Below are 15,311 nucleotides of genomic sequence, written 5' to 3' on the forward strand. Positions count from 1 at the left end.
CTAAGGTGATGACTTCCAAGAAGAGGTCGCTGCTGCTGCTGCTAGCACTACCGCCCTCACTGGGTTTTGCTATGTGATTTAGCACCGTTAGCAGCTGTGGTGGGAGCTGACGGGGAGGATCTGTGGTAAGCTACTCACAGCACAGGTGTAAAAACACTTCTAACAGATATGTTTTACACATGACTGTCCGGACCCACAAGTCGAAAGTGCAGCCAGTGCCTGGTATCTTTGAAGAGCAAGGGTTGCTTAGGGGCTGTGTCTGCAGGGAGCATTTCCAGTGACCCTGGACTGGAGAAGGACCCATCTTTTCTTATGGGTGTCTGTGGTGGGTTGACCCTGGCTGAATGCCAGGTGCCCACCAAAGCCTTTCTATCACTCTCCCTCCTCAGCTGCACAGGGGAGAGAAAAATATAACAAAGGGCTCATGGGTCGAGATAAGGACAGGAGAGATCACTCACCAGTTACCGTCACAGGCAAAACAGACTCAACTTGGGGAAAATTAACTTAGTTTATTGCCATTCAACCAAAGTAGGGTAATGAGAAGTAAACCAAATCTCAAAACACCTTCCCTCCACCCCTCCCTTCTTCCCGGGCACAGCTTCACTCCCGGATTCTCTACCAGCCCCCCCCAGTGGCACAGGGGGATGGGGAATGAGGTTTGGGGTCAGTTCATCACATGTTGTCTCTGCCGCTTCATCCTCTTCAGGGGCAGGACTCCTCACTCTTCCCCTACTCCAGCATGGTGTCCCTCCCACGGGAGACAGTCCTCCATGAACTTCTCCAACATGGGTCTTTCCCACGGGCTGCAGTTCTTCATGAACTGCTCCAGTGTGGGTCCCTTCCACGGCGTGCAGTCCTTCAGGCACAGACTGCTCCAGCGTGGGTCCCCCACGGGGTCACAAGTCCTGCCAGAAAACCTGCTCCAGCGTGGGCTCCTCTCTCCACAGATCCGCAGGTCCTGCCAGGACCCTGCCTCAGCGCGGGCTTCCCATGGGGTCACAGCTTCCTTTGGGCACCCACCTGCTCCGGCGTGGGGTCCTCCACAGGCTGCAGGTGGAGATCTGCTCCACCGTGGACCTCCCTGGACTGCAGGGGGACAGCCTGCCTCACCGTGGTCTTCCCCACGGGCTGCAGGGGAATCTCTGCTCTGGCGCCTGGAGCATCTCCTCCCCCTTCTTCTTCAGTGACCTCAATGTCTGCAGGGTTGTTTCTCTTACATGTTCTCACTCCTCTCTCTCCGCCTGCAGTTTCTGTGCCTGATGCAACTTCTTTCCCTGCTTAAATACATTATCACAGAGGCACTACTGTTATTGCTGATGGGCTTGGCCTTGGCTGGCGGAGGGTCGGTCTTGGAACCGGCTGGTATTGGAAGCTTCCAGCAGCTTCGTACAGAAGCCACCCCTGTAACCCCCCCCCCACTACCAAAACCTTGCCACACAATCCCAATACAGTGTTTTACATCAGAAGGACACACTTGCCATCAGCAGAGATGAACAGGTGCTAGCACAGAGCTATTTTGATCAAGCAGGAGGGAAGAGGAGGCTCTCCCCAGTACCCAGGTTACCTAAGCCACCGGTGCAGCAATGTAGCTGATATACAAAATGCTCTTAATAAACTTAATCCTCAGTCAATCTTTCTAAAACACTCAAATTTTAACAGATCCTGTTATCAAAAATAAATAAATTCCCCTCGGTGGCTGTTGTGGGGAATTGTTTATGGAGAGCATTTGCATTACCTTGACTTGCTGGCTTGCACTGCCACCCCAAGCTCAGTGATGAACGATTGATGCACATGGTTATCTAGGCCAGCAGAAGTTGGATGCAAAAGAAACATACTTTGATCTGGATAAGCCTCTGTGACCGCGGGGGTCAGTAGAAGTGTGCTGATTTGCATCCAGGACAAATCTGATCCAAGCGGGCTGGGTCGGTGTTGAACAGACAGGTCTGCGCTGCAGGCTCTGAAGATGGGGATTTCCCTCTCCCCACGGTGGCTCCGCATGTGTGATAAGTTTAGAGGGAAGTGTGCCCAGCGCACTGCTAAAAACCTTGGGTTAAACTAATGTTCTTTCATCCAAAATATGGCGAATGCCAATCACACAGCTAATGGTTTTGATACTAGTGCAGCATCCTTTGCCAGATGGCCGAGCATGTACAAAGGACAACCAACAGACAGACCTCAGTGTATGAACTGTCCCTGGCCGTGCTGCTCACTGGCTCTCCTAGAGGAGTGAGGTTTTCAGGCCAGAAACCTTCTGCATCCAGCAGCCAGCACCATAAAACGCCAGTCTTGGCTGTGAGCACGTAAGCTGCAAAGCCCCACTCTCAATTTTAAGTATCTCTCGATTTTAAACTTGTCTGGCTCTGTTCTCAAGGAGCATTCCACAGCACAGGCCCACCCTCCTGGTGTAGATTTTATTTCTTACTAAAGATAAGCTACCCTCATCCAAAAATCAGTGATTTGATAAAGGAATTTTAAAATGTCATGAATTGAAATATATTGATGAATTTGAATTGTTTTGTATATATCTCACTTTTTTACTGTCCATAAAGGATTACTTAAAATTTCCAAATGAAATAATTTTGAACCAGAAGGTGACTTTCTCTTAAAGAATATCAAAACAGTATATTTGAAACTTTTAAAGCTTCTTTCTGAAGGAAGGGGATGGTATTTCACAATTTGTTGAATTCACCTTTTGCCCACCTGATGTTTCTATTTGGTCTCATCAGCATTTTGCAGTAGAAATCAGAGTTTGTATTTTTATCACCAGTCCCCAACACCTGTGTTTATCTTGATCATTTCAGCATCCACAGTGTGCACTGATGACAAAGGCTTATGAAATGACAGGATTTGGGGATGCGTCTCTGTGCTTATGAGATCTTTCCTGTGCATTTTACAAACTTGCTGGAAGTTAGACTCATGTTTTCTGATTTTGATGGCAAAGGATACAGTTATTCTCAAATAATGGTACATAGCTCTATCATGCAGATTGCTTCCTACGAATGCTTACCCTTCACAAAAAGCCAGACTCCTCAACAGCCCATGACTTTTGGTATGCTTGTGGCTTTGCAAGGACAGAGAACAAATTAATGTTTTCTGGCAAGGTGTGACTTGCTAATTTGGGTCAGGCTGTGATTTGTGTCATACCCTCACATCCTTTGTTGTGGTTTTCCCAAAATGATATGCAACTGGACCTCTCATAAATCCCGACCTGGGGAAGGTGGCGGTGGGGGGATGAGAAGGTTCTGCAGGTCGTGCACATGCCAGGGTGCAGACAGGAAGACAGAGGATGATGAGGAGGGAAAATACACTCTTGCCATACCTTAGAGAAGCACCACAAAAAGGGATTTACAGAGAACCAAAAAGTTTCGAAAACAATAGGGATTTTTTTAAGCAAAAGCATGTACTGATTTTCTTTCTTTAAAAATATTCTGCAGAAGCCATATTCATCCTATAACTTGCTCCAGTAGGCCAGATGTACCTTAATAAGCACTGGCAAAACACACAGTCCTGTGCTCACATAGTTGAAGAATTGTAGACATTTTGCCTCTTTAGCATGTCTTAATAGACATTGGTTTTCTACTTGCTGCAAGCTACCAAACATACTACTCCCATCATGTAAAAAAACCCAACAGTTAGATTACAAGAATTTTGAAGTTGCTATTTCTCTCTCTCTTTTGTTTACTTTAAAATCCCTGATACATGGGGGCAGAGGAGGAGAGAAGTTGTTGCAGTCTCTCTGTGGACTTACACCAATAATAAAATGTCTTAAAAAAAATAAAATAAATTCACATACAGCAAAAATGCCAAAGTATGAAAAAAGGAGATTTTTTTCTTTCTTCTTCATAAGCCAGTCTACAATGTAAAATTTGCATCCCACAGAAAGAAAACACTGAGGAAACCACATTGCAGCGACTGCAATGCCAGCACGGTTAATGATGCTTGGCAATTGCTTTCCCATTTTTATTTACGCTGAAGCGTAAAGATCCATGGAAGGCAGCAAACACTAATTTTCATCTTTTGGTCCTCCACCTTTCTAGCAACACTGCAGCCTGTGGCCTTTGCACAAGGATGAGCTCTCCTGTGCCGTGCACAACGGCGACACACACTGGTGTGGCGTGGCCTCGGGTGTCCCGTGTTTCCTCCACGTGTGGCCATGGGCCACCTTCCCCTGTGCCCAGGAGCACCTGGCCCTGAATACAGCCATGGCCCCTCCTGAGGAACAGGGGACAAGTTCTGGTACCACGCTACATCGCTACATCGCTGTCCTGGGCCTGAGGCTGTTCTCCCTCTCTGTGGTCTCACCAGGGGGAATTTAATTTTTTTTTTTTAAAAGAAAATGGCATAGCTTGCTAAGTGTCTTATTTGCCCAATTGTGGTCCAGTGTGTTTACCAAAATGTGCTGTTTTTTAGAAATTGAAAATATACACTATTCCCATTTATAGTTTTGTAAAGTTGACGTTTAACTGAAGATCCTCTTTCTCAGTATGGGAAAAGTTTTGGAGAAATCAATGTTTTGTTTCAGCACTTTTAAGACAAAAGATATCAGAACTCTACCTTATAACCAGTTCAAATACACTTAGGCTGTTTTACAAGTAAAAGAACCAAAAATCCTCGGCAAAGATACTTTACCAGGAGAAAGAGGAGGGAGGAAAGAAAAAGCAAAGCATTTTTGAGCCAAGCCAAAATTTTTCTTCTATTTTTTCCCTGGTTGTAAGAATTACAAAGAAAGTGTGGAGAGAGAAAATATTAGGCAATAAAACTTACAATAAAGCTTACCACAGGGAAATTGTGAGGACTGAATATGGATACCACCTGCTGTAAAAATAGTGTGAGATTTTCCTAAGATTTCAGATTTTACAGAAGACCAAGGAGCACACTGGTTGGGCTGGTGGCCAGGCTGCAGGCATAGGGTATTGGAGGCCTCAGATGATGAACAGCTAACTTTGATCACAGTGACTGAGAATTCATTTATTCAAGAAGATTAAACAGCTGAAGTTTTTATGGGTTATGTCCGGTATCACAAAACTGCCAGATGGGCTTGACTGTGGGAAATGAGTACAAAAGGAGTTTGGAAGGAGGGTCTGCTGGGGAGTTCCCCCATCACAACTTCTTCACAACTTAGTAAACATGTGCAATTCATTGCTCATATACTGGAATTAATTTTCTCCAGATTTTGAAAGTTATTGTCTGAAGCACAATTCTGAAATACAAGAAGTTCATTGTGGTCCCAAATGCCTACCTTCAGGTGCCTTTACAAGCCACACTGAAGTATCACCTGGAGGCTGGAGTTTCATCACTGCACGTGCAATGCACATGTCATGCCAAAAGACTTGCAGGCCTTATAATCAAAGATCAATAAGAAAACACACATGTGGGTAAAGCACAGGTAGGGACTTCAAGGCAGTAATAAGTAAGGAAGGCAGTAACTGGAGAAAGTAACATTCAGTGTGCTCACACCAAAACCTAGCCTAATACTGTCCAACCCCCAGGCTGCTGGCGGAGAGGGTATTACATTGACTATGGGTGCGAATACCGCAGCAATCCAGACAGCAGTGTCAGTGATAAACGGAAATCTGCATGGTGGAAAAAGCAATAAAGTAATCAGATTTTAGTAAGAAAATTTAACTTTCCTAAACTAGGTGAAACTTTTGTGAGACCTGATAATCTTTGCAAGCCTAAATAAGCTTTGTGTGTATTTAAACATTTTTTTTAACATTTTGATGTATTTTAACCCTTGTAGCTTTAAAAATAGCCTCACATTCATATACATTTTCTGCCACATGTTCCAGGCTGTTGCAAGTCTCCCTATTTATGGATAAAAATGATGCATGTTCCCAAGTATTGCACAGAGGTATATCTTATCCTGCAAGCTATATGACACCTCTCACAATCTGCTTTTTAATATGTTTGCTTGATATTTTCTCGTATTTTAAAGGGGAATTTAATGCTGATTTGAAAATGCTACTACATTCCCCATCCCATGGATTCAATTAACACAGCAGGTGGGAAATCAAGATATTGTGACAACTATTCTTCCATCTCAAAACTATGTAGCAATTTATATTCCAAAAGGTCTCAAATACTGACATGATAATTTATAGCATCTTTGAATGCTTCTTTGTACTAGTTAAAAATTCAGACAAACCTAACCTTGCCACAGTCCCTGAAGCTCACGGTGAAAGCCAAAGCTGTGAAAACTTTCTCAGCTCAAAGCTCTGTGACTGCATATGATGACTTAAGCAGCAGAGTTCCCATCAGGTCTCTGGAAATGCTTACAGGGTGTTTCATGTTGTCACCATGGAAGACAGTGAAAGTGTAAAATCAGTGGGATTTGAAGGATCAAATTCTTACCATTCATAGAAATGGAACCACAGTGTCTTCCCTTTGCAGCTGATACATTTTAATGCTTCCTGCATCTCAGCATCAGATAGGCTTTTGCAAGTTAAAGACAAAGATAGGGTTGCACGAACCTACCTGGCATAGTCAAACAAGGTACACAAGTGCTACCTGAAGCACATTTTAGAAAATACTTCTTATACTTCATATATGTGTGGAGACAAATATAGCTTTTTGCATTTGGCAACATTGTTGTCCTGTTTCTGGTGTGGGTTTTTTTTGGTATTAATTTATTTATGTAAGCTACTGCTTTTCAGTTGCACTTACTTATTTCAGCAGTCTGGGACCAAATTTCTCTGATACAATACTACTGCTGTCAGCTGAGCTATTATTATTGGATTACATCTAGCTCACCGAAAGAGCAAAACCTGGTAAAACAATGAGTATATTATTATTATTATCCTAATTTTGACAGCTTTTGTGATCATGGCAAACTACGCTAGAAGCTCAGAGAAAAAGATGATTCCTGCTGTAAAGAATCTGTAGTTTAAGAGAGTCTCACGCTGCATCCCTTCCGGCTCATCGTCTGTTTCTAGGGTTATACACTTTGCCTCTTGCAGGATCCTCCCACATAACTAAAACCTCCCTCACCATTTTAGCGGTTAAATATGTTGCGAGCAGCAGGCAAACAAGTTGCCTGTGTGCACATTTCAAGTTGCTGTTTCTCTCATGACCTTCTTTCATGCTCTTTCATCTCTAAATTTAGCTAGCTACTAAAGTGGGAGTCTAGCAGATTCAGTGACACAGGAAACACTAATGCAGAGACTGTATATAATCACTCTTAAAAGAACAGCACAGATTATGAGACAGTGTAATTACTATTCCATAGCCAAATGAAGTTTATTTTATGAAATCGCACCTTTTCAAGTCTAATAAACCATTACAGACATTCACTCAAGACCAACACATGCAGCACAAAATCAAAAGTATTACTTAAGGGCTGACACCCAGAACTCAGAAATCTGTTCATGTTAGGACTGCTGTCTGTATTTGAACAGGTGACACTGTAACTGCCAGGCACAAGTACACCTTAAATCTGAAATCTAACCTTTTAAATAGCTGCGTCAGTGCCATCTAATGAGGAGAACATACTGGAGAATGTGAAATAACATACTGAGTTTCAGAAAAGTACTGTACAGATACTGGCACTGTGACTGAGACATGATGATGTAACTATACCAAGTTTCATGAAATTGCAGAAAAGTTATACCACGTTAAATTCTGGTTTGTCATTTTCAGATAGAATAAATATGGTAAAATAGGAAATGTTCTGTGTTGTTTGGGTGAGAGAAATGACAAGCAGTTTTATTCCCTGGAGCATATATATAAAATCTGATTAAAATATTAATAATCTTTGTGCTTATATAGTTAATAAGATAGTTTTAAAATTTTTAATAAGTTCTCAGAAATCATACTTCCAGTATTCTAGTCAAAAAGTTTTCCCTCTTTTTTGAGAAAACAGCACAAGCACAGCCCAGAAAATTTGTTAATTCTCTCTTTAATAAAGTGGGCTAGATGTTCTTCCAGAGTAAAGATACAAAGTTCCACGACTAAATGAATACCCAGTCAAAATATGATACTGCCTTTCTGCAGTACATACAACTGACATGACATGCAAAAGTCTTTAAACAGTCATAAATTACAGATGTGAGATACAGTACAACAGTCTCAGATACATATCTTAATCCCATATTAGGTTTCATCAGTAATTTGCAATGCATGTAATTTTTCTATCTGATTACTGTTATCCATGAACATTATGAGCAGGTCATCTTCAGAGAAAAAGAATAATCTGTATTTTAAATGACAATTTCTTTCTCTGTATATACTTAACATAATGCAAGACAGGGTGATGATTTGACATTTTGTCTAACTTACAAGTTTCTAACTTAATGAATATACAAAATTCTAACTATCTCCGCACTATGATCAAGTATCAGAGACAACATATTTGAGATGTGGAAGGAAATGGTATAATCAGAGTAGATTCATTTACTGGAATTCGCTCTGATCTTATTTGTATAATCATCTCTTTGCTTCTGAAGACGTTTATCATATCCCACGGCATGATAGGCATTCAGCTCATCAGTATTCACTGATTTGTGAAAACTTGTTAGAAACTCCCCAAATCTTTATATACTTTTAGTGCTGTTTTAAAATATGCAATATTAGAGATACAACTAACTTACAAAAATAAAAGAACTGTACAAATCACACTCTCCCATTGGCAACGAGACTGTTCAAGAAAATAGTAATGTGATCCCTGAAACAAACAATCAGAACAGAAATCAAAAGACTGATGCTTAAAAAAAATAAAAAAGAAGTAAAAATATTTTCCCCTGCCAAAGTACTGGAATCTTTGAAGGTTTATGTATCACAGAATATAAAACTTTTCTCTCTGTCCCCAGAATATTTCTTTCCTCTTTCCATAGGTACTTCTTGAACAGATTCCCCTTTGTGGGTGGTGTGGCACAAGCCTTGCTGAATGAGTTAAGGCTAGAAAAGCTTGAAAGACCTAAATAAATCAACAGCCACCTAATCCCCTGGCAATCATGCAAAGTCAGGGAAATAAAATAAACCTGAAGACAGGCATGCATGCTGAATTCCAAAGCGATTTTCTATGAAGCTTAAAATTAAACCAAAATAAACATCTCTCTGAAATGTTATGCATTTAAGATCTTTCATCTAAACAGTCATCTGACTGTTAATATCACTCTGTCGCAGAGAAGTATGATGCTATGCCTGCTCATAACATTCTAGTATTTTATCATTTTACAAGGCACAAATAATCTCAGAAGAACTACTTGGCGGCTTTTGAACATATAAGGATATGGCAGCTACCATGTAATTACATGACAATGATCTCTTCAGTTCAGCAACTGACACAGACCTTGTAAAATCTAAGACCAACAAACTACATGTCTCCTCATCTTTGGAATATGGTACTTAACTCCATTTACAATTACAGACTAAGCAGCAAATAACTACCATTTCTTAACTCCATACAAACACAAGCTTTGCCATGCAATTATGAAGTTGTGGCATAGTATAATGTATATGTGTCTAAAAAGTAAATAATGCAATTTTTTTTTGCTGCTGTTATGGAGTGACTTTCTAGCATTCCTTCCTCAAGCTAGCTCTGTGTAGGTCCTGCAAGAGGAGGTGTCCACTCACCACCGGTCTCCCTTTGTGAATTCCAACAGAGTTTAAAGGGATCAGAGAGTACAAACCACTCCCCCCTTATCTACTTGAAAAAACTGTTATTAGATGTACTATGTACTTGATGGGAAAGAAAGACACTTTTCCATAGAATAACAAGTTCTAGAGTTAATTAGAAACTTTCTGTTGGTTAACGCTGCTGCACCATTATGTTTTTCTTGACTAGAAATCTGGAAATCGCATAGGAATATATGTAAACAGAGTCTATAGAAGAGAATAGTAATGAGACATAAAGTGCTTTTAATTACGGACATTTCATTTCACTTTGCACCCTTCCCTGGTAAGTTATCTCAAGCTAGTTTTAGTTCAGCTGGCTCACGTCTACACTATGAAATACTGTAATTTCCCTTGCACCTACTGTTTTAACCATGGTAGTCTCAGTAAAATAAAAAATAATTCATGCCAGAAGGAGTAAAAGTAGACAGATATAGAGAGGGAAAGAGGTGAACTGGAAACTCTCAAGGGGAAAAAAAGTAGGCAAAGGGAAATAAGGCTTTGTTATATAGGTCCCCGTTCTCAAGGAATTTGTCAGACATTCTCCTGTAAGACAGCGCTGAGGAACAACTACACAAACCTCTGCCTTGAACACACCTCAGGCTACTGCCGGATGAAAATGAAGAAACTAGGATTCCTCAACTGAGAACAAGCTTACTGCCAGGATGATGCTTTTAATCTTTCTGATATACATTCTCTACTTCTCTAATCACAGTCTCTGAAGAAACAGTACCCTCTCCTACTCAGAAAACCCAGTCGAGCATGTTTTGTAAAAGGACAATATTAAATCTAGCCTGTCTTTGCTGCTTCAGGTCTGATGCCAAGTATCTACACATTTCCTAATCCATTATGGTACCTAGCACATACTATTCTATGTTTTGGGAAAGCAACTGTTCTATAGTAACAAAGCTCCTAAGTAAGATAAGCATATAATTAAGAGTAACTGTATATTAGAACTGGGTTTTACTGGGTCTTTATTTAAGGCAGTTATTAAAAGGTGACTATTCTTTTTGAGAAGTTGCAAATTTGTGGGTTTTGGCTTTTTTTTTTTTTTTTTTAATTTAGGCTTTTTGCAGCAGAAATGGGTTACCTTTATCTGTTTTCTGTCCTTCTAATCCAAAGAACTATCCAGCCCGTGAATCATAGGAATTTGAGCTGAGTTGTAATGATCGACCTCCCAAACTCTCCCAAGCTGTTTCTTTAGATGTCCAGTGGGCTGACAATAGCAAAGTCAGAATCTTTGCTGTTATTACTACTGTCGTCGTCAGGGCTGGAGCTCAGGTTGCTGGAGGAGGGTGAAATGGAGCCCATCAGTGGGTCAGAGAATATCAAAGCTGAACGAGACGGAGCTTCTGGCTTCGCTGGTGCCTCCTTGTGTGCCTGAAGTGACTGCGCTGGCTCCGGGACAGCACTTCTACTTCCTTCCTCTTCTTTGGAAACCATAATATAGTCATCAGCACTCTTGTTCTCACTGGTGCTCGAATCAGTCGTAGTCTGTGAGACAACAGCACAGAAAGGACTTAAAGTTAGTACTACTTTTACCACTTAACGAGGTTTATGATGCATGTCAGTGATATAGGAATGGGATAAAGGAATAATCATCCAAAAGTAGCAATGCCCAAATCGAGAAGTAAAAAATAAAGTGGGTATTAACTTTGGATGAAATAATTTATTTCTTATTTACAAAAGCATAAAACCTAACACCCTAAAAGTACATTATTTGGTATAGCAGTCTTATATTTTTCATCATCATAATGCATCCATGTAGCGATCACAACAGCTAGGCATCTAACACATACATTACAGTCATGAACATTTTCAGTAATTATATTCTCACTGCTGTTAGTTTTCCACAGTAATTAATGAAGTACAGAGGAATTTTTTGCTGGTTTGCATGTACAATGGCATGTTGGAGCTTGTCAGGAGAATGGTTTGATATAAAATTTTCTAGTAAAACCCTGACCTGTGGAATCTGAGCCATATATAGACCTGGTTTAGCATGCACCAGTTTGGGTTTGACAGATCTGGGCTCCCAGGGCTTCTAGGCTTAGTGTCATTGAGGATTTCCTAACTCTACCAAAAAACGAGGGTCTGGGAATCCCTCTTCTGTCTGGTTAGACCTGTGTCCCTGCGCACTCTGGTAGTGGATCAAGACTACACGTCAGTGTATCAGAAAACTCTCTATGAACTCGCAGTCTTATATTCCAAATAGCCATATCCAGGAGAAACCCAGTGCAATTTCTCACTTGTTGACAAATGGCAGCCTATTAGCCTGGCTGCAACCCAAATGGACAACACTTTGTTTTCTCCTGCAAGAGATGCATTCAACTTGTATCTAGCGCTATGTTCCTATAACAAGAATAGGACTGGTTTCTTAGCCGCTCTCTCACAGATTTTTTCAGAGTAATAACGCAACCTGCCAAGCAGCCTGTGGGAACAAGCATCCTGAGGTGGTGTGATATTGAAACCAATATATTTGACTACGCTAATGCGAGACTGAGAAAAAGGAGAAGTAGAGGGGCAGTAGGAGAAATGTGTATGTCAACATGTGTGTTGACTACAAGCCCTTCAGCTGTGATCCTTTCACCAAACAAAAAAATGTAAATTCACTTTGGAGTAAAAGAGGATTAGGTACTAGTATGTAGGTATTAGAGAAAAAAAGAGAGCAGTTACAAAAAAGAACAACAGGAATAATGTGAATGAGATAAAGTTAGACCCTCAGCACAGTATATAAAATTGGAGTATGGAGGTCATCACAAGTATCAGCAAGCCACAACTTGGGGTTACAGTATCCATGGCTTCCAGCAAAACTTTGCCACATTTATTATTACAGCTGAAAACAATTTCCCATTGTGCTGGTTACTGATTATAGATCAGAACGTTCTTGAAGGGGAACTGTAGAGTAGCTCAGGGAGCAAAACCCACCAGTGATTATGAATGACTGTAATATGAAATGAGGGAGCTGAAAGTCTTTGGCTGTTATTTACACAGCCGTTAACAAGTTGTTAACAGTCACAAACAAGATAAATATCAGCTGAATGTGAAAATATCTTCAAATACAGAATTGAGACCTATTCCCTTCCAAAATTTGTATGAACAAGGATTCAAATAACTGCCTGTGCAGTAAATTTTTAAAACAACCTGTTTCTATAATTTTTAATTTTTTTGTGTGTTATCTACATAGTATCTAGGTACAATAATGTTATATTATTATCTAGGTAGAATAATATGTAGTATTCTGTTTTGTAATTAGCCCATTTTAATACTTTTTCAAATGAAAATATCTTAAGTCCAGATTATTGGTTACAATTTTAAAGGTTACAAATTCCCAATGTAAGACAGTTGTCAAACTGATAGAACTTTACATCTATTATTTTTTATACTAATTCATTTTCCTCAGATGACTTAGTAAAATTCATACCAAACTGAGCAGATTGCTTTTAGAAATATCAATCACTATCCTGTGCTGAGTGCTATCAAAATTGATCTCAAACTTCCTGATCTGTGCAGAACCAGGGTAGTTCAAATGTCAACAACTTCAGGCAGTTTCCATGAAGTTAAAAACAAACAGAACTATCCTACAAGGAGAGATACTTCACTATTTAAGGACTTTTGAGCTGAGACATCATTTGTTATTAATTAGCCTTTTGCTTTCATGTGGTCTGTTTGAAATGCTGATTTCATGAGCTGTCAGTCAACCAGCTGCCATCTCCAGGGGGCTGAAGACACAGGCACCCATGACCGTGTCTCTGCTCCACCAACACTGAATCGTAGAATAGTTTGTGTTGGAAGGGACCTTTAAAGGTCATCTAGTCCAACCCCCCTGCAGTGAGCAAGGACATCTTCAACTAAATCAGGTCGCTCAGAGCCCCCGTCCAACCTGACCTTGAACATTTCCAGGGATGGGGCATCTACCACCTCTCCAGGCAACCTGTTCCACCGTTTCACTACCCTCATTGCAAAAAATTTCTTCCTTACATCTAGTCTAAATCTACCCTCTTTTAGTTTAAAACCATTACCCCTTGTCCTATTGCAACAGGCCCTGCTAAAAAGTTTGTCCCCATCTTTCTTATAAGCCCCCTTTAAGTGCTGAAAAGCCCCAATAAGGACTCCCTGGAGCCTTCTCTTCTCCAGGCTGAACAATGCCAATACTCTCAGCCTTTCCTCATAGAAGAGGTATTCCATCCCTCTCATCATTTTTGTGGCCCTCCTCTGGACCTGCTCCAACAGGTCCATGTCTTTCCTGTGCTGAGGGCTCCAGAGCTGGACGCAGTACTGCAGGTGGGGTCTCACCAGAGCAGAGTAGAGGGGCAGGACCACCTCCCTCGACCTGCTGGCCACGCTGCTTTTGATGCAGCCCAGGATATGGTTGGCCTTCTGGGCTCGTGAGTGAACATTGCCGGCTCATGTCCAGCTTTTCATCCACCAGTACCCCCAAGTCCTTCTTGACAGGGCTGCTCTCAATCCCTTCATCCCCCAGTCTGTATTAATACTGGGGGTTGCCCCGACCCAGGTGCAGGACCTCTCACTTGGCCTTGTTGAACCTCATGAGGTTCACGTTAGTAGTTGCCTGATTTTGTAGGCACCCAGTGCAGCCACAAGACAGGGCCAGGTGAAGCTTTTTTGAGAGCTCTAAACGCCACCTTCAAAATTTCAGCACTTTGCCCCACCCCCCGCCCTGTACAACAGAAATATACATTCCTTTAAACAACCACTGCTGCATAATTCACCTGGCTTCTTTCCACACTACTATTTAAAAGCTCTCAGGGAACGCAGTACAGTCTCATTTTGCAAAATTATACACTTTATTATTCCAAGCTATCAAGACCATGCTATTTCAGTCCTTGCAGCCCTCACATCTGAGATGGCTCCACCTTGCGTAGGGTGACACAGATGTTACCTAGTGACACACTTGCCCGGCAAGATCAGTATTTTCCTCACTAGCACCCCCAAGGATGCTAACAGGGTGTCTTCCTTTTGGCAGTGAGCCCCAGCAAGGGCCCTCCGTCATAAACACTTGGCACTGGTGTTGCAATTTCCTAAATTCTGCTTCCAAAAATGTGCTCTTGTGCAGTTAAAAAAGAACCCTGCCCTTTAATAAAGGGAAAAGAAAGAAAACTACTCATCCCAATTTCTTGTTGTTAGTGTTGTGCTTTGCAACACTACTTTTTGATCTACCCACACTTTTTGGTTCAGTTAAAGAGACCTATAGCTCACTTAAGTATCAGAGAAGCAGCAAAGCACAGATACGGACTCCAAAATGCTATAAAAGGGCCTCCTGTAAATGTTTGCCTATCCCTGGCATACATTGGTATTTTGGTACTGATATTTCCAGAGGTAAAATACCTCCTCCAATCTTCTTCTCCCTGTTTCTGTTTCAGGAAACTCATGCTGACGTGAACCATGTTTTCTCCCATCTGCTGCCACTATTGAATAAATGAAAAATGACAGAATTATACTTCCAGTAGCTTTGAAAGTTAACAACCTTACGCCCGTTGCCATATGGCTTCTCCAAACATTTTTTCCTGACGAATATCAGCTACTAGGACCAGGCTTATTTCAATCGCCTTCATACTGTGAATGAGTTAAAACTAACTGTGAGGATATGATTCAAGAAAGCTTAGAAGAAAAGCAGCTCATTTTGCCTCCTTCTTTGAACAGACATAAAGGCAAGATAATGTGTTAATTATCATTCATTATTT

At 41.1% G+C, this 15,311-nt stretch overlaps 1 protein-coding gene across 3 annotated transcripts in view; it reads right to left on the reverse strand.

Annotated features, from left to right (window-relative positions):
- Positions 1 to 7,877: 7,877 nt before the first annotated feature.
- TBC1D5 (TBC1 domain family member 5) overlaps positions 7,878 to 15,311 on the reverse strand; it is a 325,080-nt gene continuing 317,646 nt past the window's right edge. For all 3 annotated transcript variants that reach the window (XM_075051907.1, XM_075051919.1, XM_075051928.1), the window contains one exon: positions 7,878 to 11,103. In XM_075051907.1, coding sequence (XP_074908008.1) covers positions 10,810 to 11,103 — 294 coding nt within the window. In that variant the 3' untranslated portion in view covers positions 7,878 to 10,809. The remainder of the gene's footprint in view (positions 11,104 to 15,311) is intronic.

Source organism: Buteo buteo, chromosome 2 (genome assembly GCF_964188355.1).
Source record: "Buteo buteo chromosome 2, bButBut1.hap1.1, whole genome shotgun sequence".
Classification (NCBI taxonomy): Eukaryota; Metazoa; Chordata; class Aves; order Accipitriformes; family Accipitridae; genus Buteo; species Buteo buteo.